The sequence below is a fragment of the Harmonia axyridis genome, chromosome 1 (genome assembly GCF_914767665.1).
Source record: "Harmonia axyridis chromosome 1, icHarAxyr1.1, whole genome shotgun sequence".
Classification (NCBI taxonomy): domain Eukaryota; kingdom Metazoa; phylum Arthropoda; class Insecta; order Coleoptera; family Coccinellidae; genus Harmonia; species Harmonia axyridis.
Window position 1 is genome coordinate 1935023 of NC_059501.1, and position 19191 is coordinate 1954213.

Sequence of the window (19191 nt, forward strand, 5' to 3'; positions counted from 1 at the left end):
CAAAATTGAGTTATTTCGAGTTTTGTAAAAGAATTTAAAGTGGGTTTGGTCTGCCCTCTGGTGGCATAAATCTGAAACTTGTGAATGGGAAAAAAGATGCCCCCCAACAGTTGTATGAAAACTGTGCTTTTATTTTGTAGAATAATTTTTTTGGTAAGAATGGATGCCTAATTCGGATTCTACAACCCCGAAACACTCTAAAACTATCATAAAATGTTTGAATTCGATCGGTCCATTTTTTCGGAAAAACCAAGACTATAACCTTGGATATTTTTTCGCCAAAAAAAGTTTTTGGTTCAGATCGACTCTAAAATTTGATATTCCGAAGAATTTTTTCTGCTGAATCCGTTTTTGCAATCAGTTCCTCTCTAGGGGTCACCAAAATTGAGTTATTCCGAATTTTGTGGGAAAATTTAAAGGGAGTATGGTCTGCCCTCTGGTGGCATAAATATGGGGCTTGTAAAATGAGTGTGCCTGCCTCACAACTGAGACTTTCCAGTTGTGTAAAAACTGTGCTTTTAAGGTGTAGAAAAAATTTCCTGTTTAGAATCAATGACAAATTTGGAATCTACGACCTTGAAACCCTCTAAAACTATCATAATATAACCTTGGATAGTTTTTCGTCAAAAAGAGATTTTGATTCAGATCGACTTCAAAATTTGATATCAAGAAGAATTTTACACGCTGAATTTCCATTTGTAATCAGTTCATCCATAGAATTCCCCAAAACTGTGTTAATTGGAGGTTTGTGGGAGGGATTTTTTCAAGGGGGTTTGGTCTTTTCTCTGATGGCCAAAATCAGTAGATTTTAAATAGGGCAAGCATATATTTACATGTCCCAAACTACGATATTCCCTTGAATAAATTCCGAAAAATAAATATTTTTTTTTATGAATTCTGGTTGAAAAATGTTGGCGGATCATCTTCAAAATATGACATCTTGAAGAATTTTCCATACTGAATACTAACCCGCAATCAGTTTTTTTTAACATAGTTCAAAACTGAAATATTCCCAATTTCGCAAGAAAATTGTAATTAAATAATGTAAAAACACTATTCTGCTAAGAATCGATACCTACTTCGGCATCTACGATCTGAAAACCCCTCAAATAACGCAGAATAGTTATTTATAATACAAGTGCAGAAGGCATTGGTGTTCTTCCACGAGTTCAAAATTCAAAAACGAGCCACGAAGTGGCGAGTTTTGGAATGAACGAGTGGTAGAATGAGCCTTCTGTACGAGTATTATACATTATTTTCTCTAATTCATTGCATATTCATTGAAATTAATGAAATATTTCCATAAATATAATTTAGTGATTTTTGCATTGAAAAATGTTGGTTGGCAGAACTGATTTCTTTAAGGCAAATTGATGAATTGACAGATAAAGCCGTGGCGGAAAGTTCGGAGTACCAACATAGAATAATAAAATATAACCATGAAAACTGTGCGTTTCTGATATATTCTGGCACGATTTTGTTCTACAAGATGTGGAAGAATGAACGGAATAACCACAGAATTGGAGAAAACATGTTTCTGGCCTAATACAGAACTAGTAACAATCGAATTATGTCAGTTTTTCCTAAAAAAATCAAAAATTTGAATCAGTGAGCAATTTGGTTATACCTAGGCCATCTACCCCCATTTTACTGAACCAATTATTCCCGCGGCCAAATACGTATAGATTCCTGTGATACTTTCCCCCTCACCAATAACGGGTTCGAGCTACTCTTCCTAGATGACACCAGTGAGTTCTAGAAGAAAATGCAATTTGAAAAATCTAATTTCTTATATTATATTTAATATTCTTTTCAGTCTTTTTCTTTTAGCGTAAAATATGAGGTGTTTGGACACAAATAGCCAAATTGATTTATGTTTTATTATTGAATAATTCAATTAGGTTTCATTAGTGAAACGTTCAAACATTCAAAGTCAAATGATAACATCAAAGTATATTCTTAAGATGTTGTGTACCATAAATTACATAAAATACATTTCGGTAGCGAGTATAAAGATGAGAATGTAGTTATCATGAGCGTAATACAATGAAATAAAAAAAAAATATATATTAATCTTAGAAGGTTAAACCAGCCTCTGAGTAAGTGTTGAATATCTTCTCTACTGAATTAATGTAAGCGGCTGTTCTCAAGTCCAGACCAAGATTGAACTTCTGAGCTGTTCTCATGATAGCCTGCAAGGAAAACAATATTGTAAAGGTTTTTCCAATAGAAATGATACAATTCAAGATGGTTATAATGGCAACATTGCGTGAAATGTCAAAATAATAATTTTTGACATTTCTTACGTCATTTTTGTTCAGTAGGTACATGCTCCAAAAATGTTCAGAAATAATTACATTGTTTCATCAAAATCCAGAAGAACTCAAAACAGCAAAAATAACCCCCATCCATAAGAAAGGACAAAGTGATGATGTCAATAATTACAGGCCTATATCAATGCTCAATCATTTTTCTAAAATAGTCGAAAAAATAATAAAAACTAGACTAGTAAACTTCATAAAAAAACACTATGGGTTTGACTCACAACAATATGGATTTCAAGAACACAGTAATACATTGGGAGCTACAGTAGATCTATTGGACTATATAACAAGTGAACTAGACAAAAATAACTATGTTGTCGTGGTTTATATCGATCTGAAAAAAGCCTTCGATACGGTTGATATTGAAATACTGCTGGACAAGATTTGGAAGATGGGATTCAGAGGGGTATGCTACAGACTACTGAAAACATATTCTAAAGGACGAAAACACTTTACCAGGATTAGCAATACTGTGAGTGAAACGCAAAAAATGAAGGTTGGAATAGGACAGGGATCAGTACTGGGACCCTTGGAATATTTAATATATGTCCATAATCTGAAGTATGTACCAATAAAATCAAAGTATTTCATGTATGCGGACGATACCGTACTAGTCATGTCAGGCAGTGATGTTGAAGAGTTGGAAACGATAATAAACTGTGATCTAGATTTATAATTTGAATGGCTGTGCAATAATAAATTAAGTGTGAATGTAGAAAAAACTGTTTATATGATCATAAAACAGAAGAACAAAAAAAAGATAGATATGGGGATATATTTAAATAACAAAAAATTGAAAGAAGTTAGTGAATACAATTACCTGGGACTGAAGATAACAAAGGATATGACATGGAACAATCATATAGAAGGCGTAATAGCTAGAATTTCACCCATGGTGGGAGCAATCAGAAAAAGTGCTCACCTACTAAATTGGGAAGGACAAAAATTACTTTATAACAGCTTTATAGAACCGCAACTTAGATATCTTCTTCCATGCTGGGGTAATGCACCAGATTATATCATGAATAGACTACAGAGGACCCAGAACAAAGCAGTTAAAACGATATACATGCTGAATTACCGAACACCAACTGAACAGCTATATAAGGACTCAACAATTATGAATATAGAACAATTGAAGATCTTTGAACAGGTAAAACTTATTTACAAAATGAAAAGCAGAAGACTGAAAACTTTAATAGGACTTAAACAATGAAAGAATGTCATAGTTATCAGATAAGAAAGCAAGAGGCCCTGAGAAATAGATTTGCCAGAACAACCAAGGCACAAGATTCGCCAGTATATAGGAGTACTGCAGCATATAATAGAATACCAGGGAACATAGTGGAAAATAATGACTATTACAAATTTGTTAAAAACCTTAAAATGTATGTAAAAAATAACTAGGATCTCATAGAAAATTATGTGTTATATATATTAGAATTTAAAGTTTATTTTTGTAACAATTTACAAAGGCTCTGACACCAACATTTGTTGATTAAGAGTCAGGAATAAAGATTATTATTAAAATCAGTTCTAATTTGTGAATTCTACTATATTTCTGTAAGTATTCACAAATAAGAACTGGTTGTGACAGAACAATTTAACAATATCTCTTTCAAGCTATCGAACCCTTTTACAAAAGCCTTAACTTCTTACCTTAGCAGATCTTTCCATCGTATAGTCCAACCCAGAGTGTACGATATCTTTTTCTGAAGCACCATGAATTTTCTTTTGGAAACTCTCCGAAGGTGTTATTGGAATCCTTCCTCCTGATTTACCGAACTTCCTTTCCAAAGACTCTTGGACAGATTCTGTTAGATAAATTAAAGATTTGTTAAATATAAAAATTGCCATTTTTCGAGGTCATATTAGTGTTAGATTACCTGTTTAAAATTAAAAATACATAAGTCAAGATATACTCACGTAAAAGATGGTAGTTGGAGTCCTTTTCGTATTTGAATGTCAATCTACCGTAAGAGACATGGTTGATGTTCTTCAACCACTCGAAGAAGGATACAGTAACACCACCAGCGTTTATGTAAAGATCGGGAATTACCAGGACATTCTTTTCGATCAGGATTTTGTCGGCTGCTGGAGTTGTTGGCCCATTAGCACCTTCACCGATGATCTGAAAAAATTTATCAATCATTTTCAAAGATTTTTCTTTTAAAATATCAAAATTAGAAATTTCAATATGACGTACTGTATATATTTGTCACTTACCCTAGCTTGGATTTTGTGGGCGTTGCCCTTGTGAATGGCCTGTTCTCCAGCGGCGGGGACAAGTATATCGCACTTTTCATAAAGCAGATCTTCTTTCTTCTCGTAAGGCTTGGCACCAGGGAAACCGTTTATGGTACCATTCTTGTTGCGGTACTCTTCAAGTTCCTGGAAAGCAATAATGCATAAAAAAGGGATTTTTGAGTTGAGATGTTCTGATCCCAAAAATACTAGTCTTAAATTTGATATAAGACGTGTTCAACCCATCTATTCTATATCAAAGATAATTTCGATTGATACAAAAAGAGATTGGCTTTTACATGGACAAGTTAAAATCAGGATTGATGTAACCACACACAGAACCTTTAGTTAAAGGAGGTGACAAAATCCATTGAACACAAATATTTGTTTGTGGTTAGAGATGAGCGATACCGTGATTTCTAGATCACGTTGTGAAACGTGAACGTTACTTTATGATATCAGTGAAATTAAAGCGTGACGTGATCACTGTTTAGGTTGCTTGTTATTAATATTTGTATGAATCACCTAAACCTTAGTTCGTTTATCTTTGCAAGTCGAATTGGTCACTCTTATCATTCAAAGCAAAGCAAAATTATTGAAAAATTATTATGAAAACATCCATTTTTCTTACATTTTCAACTCTTTTCCTTGTTTCAACTTTAGTTAGGAACGTAACAGAAGGATGTCGATTTTTCAAATGTTTCCTCAAATTTGAAGAGGTGGTTTTGAAAGATAATTTCAACCTGCATAAATTACAAGTAGCATAATTTACATCAACTTTTGTGAAGAAAGCCCAAAGATTGCTGGTCTTTCGCCTATCATTATTCTTTCGACTATTATTATTATGTCTCTGACGTGTTCTCGTTTATTTTTTATAATACAGTACCATTTATTGCTTCGGTCGGCAAATTCAATATAGAAAGAGTTTTTTTGGGGTTGTTTATCAAAGATAAGCATAAAATTAGAATTTTATTGTCACCACCAATTATGCAGTAATTCAGTAGTTATTATTTGTTTGTAGCAAGTATTTATTGTTTAACAAGTCCTACAAAAATACTTCCTAAAGCAGGCGAAGTTGCCTACGATGCTGGGATTGTCATAAAAATATGCAATTAGGTTAGTCGAAAAAAGGTTCCGAAGCAATAAAAACATCAGGCTGTCTTCATAATTCACGATTGCAACGGACGATGAAATGCCCTGAAAAGATCTGTGAAATGTTCAAACTGTGATGCCGTCACGCTCTGTATTCGTTTTTCGGAATCGTGACTACCTGTGACATTCTGATATCAGTGATTAAATCACAGTTTGTGAAATATCGCTCATCTCTATTTGTGGTCACATCAACCTTATGATCGATAACACCATCTTACGATGTCTTCCTTTTACACCTACCTTAGGGTCGATACCCTCTGGATTGTAAATGGACCCATCGTACTCCAGCACACCGATGCACCTGGCGCCCACCCTGTGCAAGTACCTGGTGGAATGAAGTCCCACGTTACCGAAACCCTGAACGATGAAGGTCTTTCCGGCCCAGCCTGGTTTCAAACCGCAGGCCTCCATCAAAGAGTGGTCGTGGATGAAATTGTCGATGCCGTGGTACACGCCACGCCCCGTTGCCGAGGTACGGCCGTGGATACCGCCCTGATTGATTGGTTTGCCGGTGACGCAGGCGTGGCTATTGATGTCTTGGTAACCGATGGTCTTGGAGTAGGTGTCCGCCACCCAGGACATCTCCCTCTCGCCTGTGCCCATGTCGGGAGCTGGGACGTCTATACTTGGACCTGAGAGGAAGAAAGATGGTTTTATTAATGATATATTCGAATGAATATTGAGGTTAAAAACCTTTTATCTACTCCTATTGAATCATATATTCATTATTCAACTGCTTTTGAGCAATTAATAGTATCTATTAACAAACAGCGTGAGTTATAATAACTCACTATAATAAATCGGAAACTATGGATCTGTGCTTCTATACTTCTATTCGATTGGCCGAAAGGAAGCATTCCATTATTGTTATTGAGGGGAGGAATGTCCGAGGGAATGTCACTTTATTAATTTTGACGTTTTCAAATTAAGTTGATATCTAATTATTGTGAATGTTTTGCTGAAAACGATCAATTCAGATAGTGCAGATGAAATATTATATGGGTATACATTTCCAATAGACAAACAGCTAATGTTACCATACATAATTAATGGTGGTGGGTTACGTACAAAATTACTGGATCTTCAGAAAGCTGTTATGTGTTCGGTTTATGATGTTATAATATTGGTGGAGACTTGGTTGAGTAAAGACTTTTATAATTCTGAATTAGGTTTGAGGGATTTTGATGTTTTCAGGTTTGATAGGGATTTGACTGACTCGTTGAAAACACGTGGAGGTGGTGTTCTTATAGCTGTCAGGAACTCAATATCTGCCACATCCGTCGAATTGGTGAACAATAATGTTGAGCAGGTTTTTGTTAAGCTCTCTTTTGGTGGAGATCATCTTATTATCGGTGGTGTTTATATCGCACCAGTCTCTAATGCTGAATACTATATTAATCATGTTAACACCGTTGACACTATTTTAAAAAACTACCCTGATCATAAATTGTTGCTCTGCGGGGATTATAACTTATCGAATACCACTTGGTTTAACGATGAACTTGGCCTCAGTGCTGACTGCCCCGATAACTCCCATGCTTAATTCATTCAGTTATCATAACCTTTACCAGGTGAATTCTGTTCCTAACTCAAGGAATGTATTCTTAGATCTGTTGTTTTCGTCTTACCATGATATAGTTGTTAATAACCCTGCTGACCCGCTTTTTCAAAATAGCATTCACCACTCTGCCATTGCCTTTGATATTAATGTTAGAAAAATACCTGATCTGAAAATTGGAGAGTACTACTATGATTTTGGGAATAGTGATTATACACTCATGAACGATTTCTTTGCGAGCATTGAGTGGAATTCCTTGTTGAACGATGACATGAATCATTCCTTGAGTAGGTTTTATGAAGTATTAAATGAAGCTATTCAAAAATTTGTTCCTCTAAGGTATTTCAAAACTTCCACCTTTCCAACTTGGTTCAGTGGGGAATTGAAGCAGATGGTTTCTGAGAAAAAATTGGTTCATAGGGAATATAAAAGAGGCAATCTTGAGGCATATCAGCGGTTTCAATATTTAAGGAAACAATGCAAAATTTTGCGTGATGCCTGCTATCGTAAATACATTTTGCAGACCGAGGACAGCATTGCATCCAATCCTCGCTATTTTTGGAAGTTCGTTAACGATAAAAAAAAGACATATAATCTACCATCTTGTGTGACTTATAATGGTGTTTCTGGTTCAAGCTCTGACGAGATAGTTGATCTCTTCTCGGACTATTTTTCGACGGTGTATGATGATACTATAGTAAATCAGATACCACATTACACCCATGATAATGCTGTTGACATTTGCTCTTACACTGTAGAGATTAAAGAAGTTATCGATTTGGTGCTCACCCTTCCATATAAATTATCATACGGCCCTGATGGGATCCCTTTACATTTGATCAAAAATTGCATTTTTACTTTAGCAAAACCAATTCACTCTTTGTTTAATCTATCTCTTCAGAGAGGAATATTTCCCAATTCTTGGAAACACAGTTTCATAACACCCATCCACAAAAGTGGGTCTCGTGATAATGTTACCAACTATAGAGGTATATGTAATCAATCTGAGTTGCCGAAGATGCTGGACTGTTTAATATCAAAAAAATTATCCTGGGACCTCAAAAACATTGTTACCGGCGGACAACATGGCTTCTGCAGAGGTCGTTCAACAACCACAAATTTATTACTCTACCAGAGGTATATTGTTGGCGCATTGGAGAATAAACTGCAAGTGGATTCTATATATACGGACTTCTCTAAAGCTTTTGATAGGGTGCATCACGGTTTATTACTAGCAAAGCTCGAATCTATAGGATTTGAAGGAAGTATCTTAGAGTGGATTAAATCCTATTTAAGTGATAGAGTACAATATGTCAAGTACGGAAGTTCACTGTCTGACCCTATCAAGGTCCCCTCTGGGGTTCCCCAGGGATCTCATATGGGGCCGGTGTTGTTTAATATGTTTGTTAATGACCTTCCAAATGTTATTACCAATAGTTCCTTTCTGTTATTTGCTGATGATTTGAAGATGTTTAGAACGGTTCAATCCATATCTGATGCTGGGAGTTTGCAGTCTGATTTAGATAACCTTTCAAGATGGTGTGACATTAACTTGCTAAAACTGAACTTGGCTAAGTGTCAAAAAATAACTTTTTCACGTAATTTTGAGACTATTGATTACAGTTACCAAATAAAAGGCACCAATTTATCAGTGTGCAATAAAGTCAACGATTTGGGGGTTATTTTCGACTCAAAGATGACCTTTAAGAATCACATAGTTGAAACCTCATCTCGTGCGCGAAAAATGTTAGGCTTTTCTCTCCGTTCGGCAAGAGATCTGTCTGTCAACTCTCTCAAGATTATCTATTGTGCACAAGTGAGGTCCATACTTGAATATAACTCTGTCATTTGGTCGCCACTTTATAAAGTTGATATTGAACTCTTAGAGAGTACCCAAAATAAGTTCTTGAGGTACTGTGGCTATAGCTTGAGAGTGAATAGAGATGAATGCTTTTACCCACGAATGCTAGAAGCTCTGAACTTGAACACCTTAACACATAGAAGATTGGAGATCGGTCTGGTGTTCCTCCATAAGATTATCAATGGCTGTATCGATTGTCCTCAAATTGTTGAACTTGTCCCGCTATCAGTAAATGTTAGAAGAAATAGAAATAGTGAAATTTTCAAGATTCCTTTCTGCAGAACAAACTATGGACAAAATGAGTCGCTCAATAAGGCAATGAGATCAGCAAACGCTCACAGCAACAAACTTGAGCTGTTTGATTCACCCTTGGCTTCCTTTAGAAGAGCTGTTGGAAGGCTATAATTGTTGTTTTTGGTTTTTTTTTTCATCCTATGATTACATTAATGTGTGCACGTGTATTTTACTTTGTATCTTTCTGTTTAATTGTAAATTGGCTTGCCGTTTAATAAATAAATAAATAATTACTTTCCCGAATAAAATATAAAGGAGTTTGAAAAAATTTTCAAGATTGGTGTAGCAGTAAGGTCATTAAGTCATCGTTTACAGGGAATGTTTTTTGGTATATTTTAATGCATTTTTATAGGCAACTATTAAGGTTTTTGAATATAGTTCTATGTCTGTACTCTGTACTGGATTCAAGCTAGCCAAAGCTAGTTCGATTGTGATTGGTGACACCAAGTTTCCATCTCTCTTGTAGTCGGGATCGAGCACATATGTTTATTTCCCGTTCCTTCTGTCTATATTCTAAGTCTGTATTTTTTTCTTAGTATTTATTGTTATAGTCGTAGATAAAGTATAGTATTCAACTTGCGGTAATGGTCATAACTCACTCGTTGAATAATATACTATTATTGTCTAGGACTAATTTAACACCTACCCATGAAACCTTTCTTGACTAATTCCAAGGTGAATCTCCTGGTGATTTTCTCCAGTTCGTGTTCGGAGTACTCCTTAGGGTTGATCTTGACTCCTGCCTTCGCTCCACCGAAAGGAACATCTACGCACGCGCACTTGAAGGTCATCAGGGCCGCCAGGGCCTTAACCTCATCGCGAGTAACGTCATTGGAGAAACGCATACCTGAAAAAAATAATAATTTTGGTTTAGTCGATTGTGGATAGATGTAAATATATAGATTAGGAACGTAGTACTATTTTAATTAATATTTTGTTTTCTTAATCTCCTTTTTGTGTACTTAGGTACCTATTCAACCTGTAGAACGTTGTATATATTAAAGAAATATCTTTCAGACTTTAATTATATCCATTTTGTATAATTTTTATTATTCAATGTGTTATGAACACAAGAAAAACACAGGGTTTGGATAATATTAGTTGAGTGGTTTTTGAGATACGGAATATTTTAAATGACATGCTATCAACCCTTAAATGTATCGGTAAACAAGTATCCAACCACCTATCTTGATTCTAATGTAAATTTCAGGAAATATCCTGTTCTTTATCTGTGTGTATTACTGATAACGAAAAAATTATGTAATTGGTTTATCATATCATAATATAAGCTCCGATTAAACAGTTTAGCAACACTGGTGATATAATACCGAAGCTTACTGTTTCGAAATTTGAGAATAATCAACAGTAATTATTGGATTCAAGAGTAATATAACTTCTTTGAAGAGTATAGACCATCGAGGTGAAATTTCGAACAAACTTGAGCGCTTGTTCCCCAAACCGAACGAACCGTCACAATGTCTGTAATTTTCGAATTTTGGCTTATCTTAAAAAAAAAAAAATTCCTACGCCAATTACAATAGATAACTGTATCTAGGTATATGTGTGATATGACGAGCGCTCAAAAGCTGTTAACCTTACATCCTTGTTTTTTCGTTTTTTATTTTCCCTTTACGATACCGACAGTTAAAAACTAAATTTTAATTACACCTCATTCCAAACCATACAAACAATTAATTTTTTATGTGCCTCTAGAAACCCAAAAAAAAACGTATTATAATCTACTACACCGCAAGAACGGTGTAGTGACCTTCGATTTCCCTGCTCGATAGGCGTAGAAGATCAGAACTTTCAACATTTATATACTAGAAGGTCGAGATGAATGCAACACGTTCAAAATCGATTCGATTTGAAATAATGGATATTGTTGTATACAATAATTCGTTTAGAAATTATTATCGTCGCTAATATAGCATTACTGCCCTTTATACTCACTCGGAGTTTAACAGTTTGTTAACAGTGTTGTATTTTTTCAGTTACTCTCAAGAATTTTGAGATTTTTACGATGGATAACAGACAATACGGAAGTGCATGTGATGAAGCGTTGAAATAGTTATATAATTCTACAAAAATACCAGATTTCACACTATAACAAATTTCCCAACAAATCTTATGGAATGACCACCGTATTTCCCTGATATGACTCTAATCGTCCTTTTTCTTATTCAAAAATCATAATACCTATTACTGTTTTTAATACTTGTTATGAATTGTATGAGCAAAACCTTTTTGACTTCATAGATGATCTAGAGCTCAAAAATGTTAAAATTATGTGGTATCAGCAGGATGGTGTGCCACCACACAAAGGTAGAAAAGTAGCTGTTTAATAAAATGATAATTTTTTGAATAAATGTCAATGGGGACTAATGTAATGGCCACCTTGTTCAGCGGATCTCAATCCGTTAGATTTTTATTCAAAGGGACTAATGTAATGGCCACCTTGTTCAGCGGATCTCAATCCGTTAGATTTTTATTCAAAGGGACAAATGAAACAGCTTGTTTAATATGTTGAAAGCAATTCAAATTAGGCCCAAATCTGATCCTCCAAGCAAGGGAATCTGAAGGTGGATATTCCAAACAATTTGTATTGTTTATTGTTGTGGAGGAAGATTAATACAATGTTTTAAGTTCAAACATTTTCTTTTAATTCATGTAACTTACAAACAAAAATTAATCAGAACTATGTTGGAAAAAACGAAATGAATCTGTAAAAGGTGAGCCATATGATGTTGAGATAACTTCTCAGTAGCCTTTGTGTGAAATTTGTGGCTTTTCCAAAGCCAATTGTTTACATCATAGAATCGACACGTAACATTTGCTGGCAACACATTGCAAATGCTTCATACTCCCACAAATATCATATTTCAAGTTCACGGAAAATTATACAACACAATCTCATCATAAAATGAACTAGTGCCTCTTACAGTCACAAGTATGAATAAAAATTGTTATTTATACTTGTGCACCGACAGTTATTGTTTCTCCCTCAATTGTTTTTCTTGCCTTATCCATCAATGAGTAACCTTCATACGTAAATCGCTCATTACTTTATGTTCGTCATAACACCAAAATTGTTTAAAATGCGACGCTTTCAATTATAAGATTTTATGATGTAACCAGAATTTTTTGCGCTGTAGATAGCTGTGAAGTTTCTATTCGAAATTGGTCACAAATTATCAGTTTGTTAGGTTGATTCATTCTGCCTGTTCGTAAGCATAACAAGTTTTGAAAGAAAATACCTAGGTTCGATTTGAGGTCCAAATGTAAACCAAACATGAAAGTTTTTTAAGCATTCGAATAAGCGTTCATGACATCATAAAATGCATTTCCTACTTGGGCTAGTGGAACATGAATATATTCAATAATTTTCTCGATTTTTATTAAAAGCGCCAATACCATACCACTTTTTTCTCTCGTTAATACCAAGCTTCAAAAGGTGCGTGCCAAAATTTCGAAATAATTAGTGTAGATCGAAATATTGAAGGTTAAGAGACATTACATTGTTGTTGTTTGAAAAATGGATGAAAACGAGTTTCGTGTATCGATAAAACTCGGTTTTTTTTTATGGGAAATACTATGCATGCAGTAATAATAAGTTATATTTAGACTCTGCTCCATCGAAAACGTAGGGATAAAAGGTGGTATGATGTCTTGAAACGTTGTAAAGGGTATTTTTTAGAGCTATAGAACTTTAAATTGCAATAAAACAACAATGGATTATTCGATTGACATGAATTTTATTTATCCGCACGATAATCTTGTGGCATTACATTTTAAATATTATGATTTCTGGCATATGACAGCCACGGATGGCGCGGATGTAGTCCAATCTGGACGTCCAATTTTCAATGACTTTTTCCAACATTTGTGACCGTATATCGGCAATAACACGGCGAATGTTGTCTTCCAAATGGTCAAGGGTTTGTGGCTTATCCGCATAGACCAATGACTTTACATAGCCCCACAGAAAGTAGTCTAGCGGTGTTAAATCATAAGATCTTGAAAGCCAATTCACAGGTCCAAAACGTGAAATTAGGCGGTCACCAAATGAGTCTTTCAATAAATCGATTGTGGCACGAGCTGTGTGTTGGAACCACAGCTCCTGGACATCATGGTTGTTCAATTCAGGAATGAAAAAATTAGTAATCATTGCTCTATACCGATCACCATTGACTGTAACGTTCTGGCCATCATCGTTTTTGAAGAAGTACGGACCAATGATTCCACCAGCCCATAAAGAGCTCCAAACAATCAGTTTTTCTGGATGTAACGGTGTTTCGACGTACACATGAGGATTAGCTTCACTCCAAATGCGGCAGTTTTGTTTGTTGACGTAGCCATTCAACCAGAAGTGCGCTTCATCGCTAAACAAAATAAAATGGACGTAGTGTGCGATACGTATTCCGCACAGAACCATTATTTTCGAAATGAAATTGCACTATTTGCAAGCGTTGTTCAGGCGTGAGTCTATTCATGATGAATTGCCAAACCAAACAAACTGAGAATAAATCACTTGACAGCTGTCAAATCAGTCGCCATCTTGAACAGTAATGTCAACTTAAAGTTATATACCTCGAAAAAAACACCCGTTAGAAGAACCACCGACAATGCTTATAGTCCTCAGTTTTTGTGAAAACAACAAAATCAAATAATATGTAAAATCGGATTCTATACTGCATTGATCTTCCTCTACAAATTAAAACGATAAATCTATTTATTCAGAGGTATATTTTTTCTAAAACGATTCCAAGGATTTATTTTGAAAATGAAAAATTATATAAAATAAACAATTCTAAACATTGCTTCAGGTAACAGTCCACCAATACATATTGAGAAAAAAGTTAAGCAGCAGTTTTTTGATTTATAAAACCCATTGAAGAATAGGACACTCTAGTAGCTAACAATAGTAATCTTGAATTGGCAGAATGTCAACAAACGGATGTAAGTCAAGTGGTATTTTTTGCGCAAACACACAAGATAATAAATAATCGAGTTATTTTTATCTTTAAGGTGTGATATTTCATCAGGAGTGACGAATTCCTCAAATTGCATCGAAGAATTGTAATAAGTACATATTGAATGCATTCTCTTAGAAACATACACCAAAACTGCAATCAGATTCTGATAGTTTCCTGTTTCTTATATTGGCGACAAAAAGTATTTTTATACTTTAAACTCATTAGTACAATACGAATAATTGACCTTGAAATTCTCTATACGCTGAATTAAATGAAACTGAGTCTGATGGTTATTAATAAATTCTGAAATTACGTTTATTTATCTGCAACGAGTCGCAATTTTTTTTAACCTCATCATAACATGATGCATAGGTCATTGGCGTTTTCAAAATATTGATCACAAACTATGAATAGATAAATAGGCGCATACGACAATGTCGAAAAAGTATCGGAATTGGTCAATGAAACACAAAAACTATGCAAGTGGGTGTGACAACTGACAATATGTGTTCACGATCTTAAAAATGAGTTCTTCACAATACCCGAATTTTGGTTATTACACTACCTAAAAGTTCTAATTTAAGAATGCGCGACGGATAATCGAAATAGCTTGAATTCCTTTGTGATACCCATAGAATAATGAACATAGATAGACGGAGTATACGCAATTTTTACATGTCCCCAACATGGTTAGATTAGGTTGCCGGATTGTGGTATATTTTCAAATCCACAATTTTACTATATCGTTATGAATGTATATTATATTGAATGAAATATATTTATTTGAGTGATTCCCGATTGAATATGCAAATTTGAATATTTGGAATCCGATATTTTTCTTAATTGTCGAATTTATAATAAGCAGAATATTTCTTATTTTCTGTATCTACCTGCTGAAATCCAAGGTTTGGCAACTTTTGCTCTCCTAGTGTCATCGGTTGTTTCACGTCGTTTGGCGCGCTTGAAGTTTGTTTTCTGAATTTCTGATATATTTAGGTATTTATTTTAATATATTTTGACTTGATATGAAACGTTGATTCACTATGGGACATAAGAAGAGCGTTCTTTGAGAAACTCGCGAATTGAGTGAAATATCGTATCACTGATATGTTTTCATTTCCGCGCGCTTCATGTCAAATTTCATAGTTCATGCTGCATAGAACTTGCTTACTGAAAATGACATATGTTCCCTCTATCTATGTTTATTATTCTGAGGTAATACCCCAACAAAATTTAATGAAAATCGGAGAATATCACTTTTGCGAATGCGCACCTTTATAAAGAAAAGCGCTTAAATCAATTACGGTCCAATCCAAATATCCATACTAAATTTCATCAAATTACCCCTAACTCCGGTAAACTTGAAAGCAATTCATAAAACCGTTTTCAAAGTAGGTCGCAGAAACAATACACTTCACCAATGAATAATCCAATCAACAAAACATTTTTGAACGCATTTTAAGGAATCAGCTGAATACTCTTTTATGTCTTCTATCCACTAAAAAGTTTGATTCCAATTTGTAATTTGAGAGGAAGCCATATGATGGATACTGGGTTGTTGCTTGATAAGATTTGTTTAGAAATTAATTATAATTTAAGTTAAAGATAACGCTGATACTCCGCTTGAGTATTGAGTATAGTTATGACAACCTAGCAGAGTAGAATATGGTCAAAATCTTGAAAAGTACATATATCTTTGTATCTTTTAGCGATGAATGAATAAATAATGGCATTGAATACATTGATGTCTAGAATCTTAAATCCAATCTAACCTAGTCTAACCTTACTTAAAATCTGAAATTTAAATTAAATTTACCGCCTTTCGCAGGAAGTCTGTGCAGACTATGTTGAGCTCTATAACATCTTATTATTTCATATTTTCCATTGTCCCTTCTTATAGGAATATTGATCTCCACTACATAGCTACAATCTTCCATCAACGCCAATATTCCCCTAATCTCTTTCTTTCTTCGTTCCTGTGCGCACTTATTGTGTTGGAAGTTACCACACGTTACTTCCTCCAGCAACTTTTTCTCCACGAAAATAGCCGATCTGTGAAAGAAGTACTCCACCATATCGAAGAATCTCGGCTTTTCTTCGTTCACAATTGTTTTGAGCCTTTCAGGCATTTTGTGACCTTCATCCGAATAGTGTCGGAGAAATTTTCTGAAGAATCTGGTACTTCTTGTAAACATTTTGTTGTTCTTGTTTCAAGATTTCAAAAAAAAAACTTCAAGATGACATTGATAGATGTCAAGATATTTCATACAGTCAGTGAAGCAAAAATTAACTTGGTGAAAAATCCTCAATTGAATATTAATTCAAAGAGAAAAGAAACACTAATACATCATGGGATGGCTTATTACATCCATATAATTTTCCAAGCAGCCAATTCAAATTGATGGGATCAATTTTACACCCCTAAATGTCAAAACTGATATCTACTACGAATGAAGACGCTTCACATCGATATAGAACAAAGCCGAGAGATTGGGAAATATGAATGATACTCACCTCCTTTGCAAGGAGTCCTGTGACCACTGTGTTGGGCCCTGTAACCAGTAATCATCTCGTACCTCCCATTATCTCTGCGAAGGGGAAAAGCAACCTCCAAGACATGATCGCACTTTTCCATCAATGTCAAGATACCTTCTACTTTAGCTCTCCTCTGTTCCAAAGTCAACTTAGATCCCCTAACTTTACCCAGATCTTCAACAAGTTTATCTTCAACTAACATACAAGCCCTGTGGAAGAAATATTCCACCATGTCGAAGAACCTCGGATTTGCATTTGTTGGCATATCTTTCAGTTTTTCCGGAATCTTGTGGGCATTCCTGGTCTGGAGGCTGTTTGATGCTACAGGCAACAGTTTTAGGGCCATATTTGCCTCCTGACATGTTTTTAGTGTGTTGAAGGTTTTTGGAATTGATCTAAAACTCAGCATCTTGGTAAAATGACAATACTGTATAAAACTGGGTATAGACAAAGCAACTCCCGATACGGGATTCAATAACACTTTAAAGTAGTAATACTTTTATCACCACATTCCAATAGGAATGATACACTAGAAAACCGGCAAACTGTATGGAACAACTTTAATAATCTCCAGATAAGGAAGGATCAGATACTGATTATGCAATTATAAAATAGAGTAGGGGAAAAAGTAAAATTCAATTGCCAACTCGTAAGCCAGGTAGATGGTGCAAACTTTAACAATATATTTAAAAATTCCACTTTATAAAATCGAAGTTCTATCAGTATCTAACAGGTTGACAAAACCAAATTCGTTTCGGCTGGAAATTTTTTATCAGTTTCTGAATTCCCTATTGCAATTTTTTCGGTTGTCAAACTGTAGTTCAAAACAATATGTTCATTTGAACTTTGAACTACTAGCCTCTTTTCTTGAAACTGTCAGATCACCATACACTGGATGACGTGTTGGTTATTTAAATTTTGTATTTTTATATTCATTATTTATTGAACAGGCAATTTAAGGCGAAATCATGGATATCACACTTATGTTTTTAGCTCATGTAAAAATGATCCGTACTACAAATAAATCTCTTGGTATTGTCGACAAAAAACCAACTTCAAATATATTAAAATCGAAAAAAGATCCAAATTTATCTAAGGCAAAGGAAGTGGTAAAACAGTTAACACATTTAAGACAATTCCTTATTGACAATAAAGCCCCATATTTAAATATATTGAATCACCTGTCGACAACTAAAATCATGACAGAAGAAGATAGAGAAAATTTTGAAACAGTAGCTGAAGATATAGTTCATAAGTGCAAAAATATTATAAACGATTATAAGAAAGAAATGGCTTCATTGAAAAAAACCGCACAGACTGAGGAATATTACAATGCTGTAATAGTCTCGTTAGAAAAATATTTAAAAGAAGTATCTAAAGTATATACCGAAGCTAAAGCAATCAGGGTTCAAAGAGTTATTGAAGTTCACAATCTTTCTAAACTAGGTCCTACTAAAAGAAAAACTGAAGAGACAAATGATTCTTTAAAAAATGAGAGCACCGAGGAAACATCGCAAGTTAAAAAAGTTATAATCCCTGAAGTGGTGAACACTCCTAATGTAGAGGAAGAATTATCCGCAGAAGAGATGCAAATGTTTGAAGCAGAAAACGAAACCCTTTATAATGAAATGAATAAAATGTCTGATGAAGTTAAACAAATGGAAAGTAAAATAGTTCATATTGCTGAGTTACAGGAATTGTTTACAGAAAAAGTGTTGCAACAAGAAGGTGATATAGATAGGATAGCCAATGTGGTGGTAGGTTCAACTGAACAAATTAAAGATGCTAATGAGCAGATTCGTCAAGCTATCCAACGGAAAGCTGGGTTACGTGCTTGGGTTTTATTTTTTCTACTTGTCATGTCTTTTTCTTTACTGTTTTTAGATTGGTATAATGATTAAATTATTTACTGCATAGTTTTTGTGATTTTTCCCCTATCTTTAAAGAAGGAAAAGATATTCTGTAATTTTTTTTATATCATTTATTTCAGACCTCAGAACATGTTATCAAATTAAAATAATGAATAACACAATCCATATTATACAAAAAATTTTGGTCTGTTTGATCCAATGGTTTTTTCAATAATTGATAAAACAAAATTTTATTTACGAACCATCAAATGGATTTTGCCTATTATGGAAGTCGATCAAAATATTCAGACCATAAAAATTTCAAGATTCTAACACATTCTATTCATGAGTTTTTGTGTTTAATCACCTAATCATTTGAGAACAAAATTGAAAATAA

The 19191-nt window shown here is 34.4% G+C and overlaps 2 protein-coding genes across 3 annotated transcripts; one reads left to right on the top strand and one right to left on the bottom strand.

Moving 5' to 3' along the window:
• Positions 1–1866: 1866 nt before the first annotated feature.
• On the bottom strand, positions 1867–17743 carry LOC123671591 (glutamate dehydrogenase, mitochondrial). Of its 2 annotated transcripts, none has more exons than XM_045605525.1 (7): positions 16924–17743; positions 10080–10280; positions 5961–6352; positions 4551–4715; positions 4251–4455; positions 3984–4138; positions 1867–2192 (listed from the first exon to the last, which is right to left on the bottom strand). In XM_045605525.1, the coding sequence occupies exons 1-7, from the start codon at positions 17351–17353 to the stop codon at positions 2076–2078; spliced, it is 1665 nt and encodes a 554-aa protein (XP_045461481.1). In that variant the 5' UTR covers positions 17354–17743; the 3' UTR covers positions 1867–2075. The 2 variants fall into 2 exon arrangements, with proteins under 2 accessions (XP_045461481.1, XP_045461480.1); XM_045605524.1 differs by lacking the exon at positions 16924–17743 and adding an exon at positions 16226–16595.
• Positions 17744–17807: 64 nt separating this feature from the next.
• Positions 17808–18858, top strand: LOC123671594 (syntaxin-18). The gene has a single exon (XM_045605548.1). The coding sequence runs from the start codon at positions 17913–17915 to the stop codon at positions 18843–18845; it is 933 nt and encodes a 310-aa protein (XP_045461504.1). The 5' UTR covers positions 17808–17912; the 3' UTR covers positions 18846–18858.
• Positions 18859–19191: the final 333 nt, after the last annotated feature.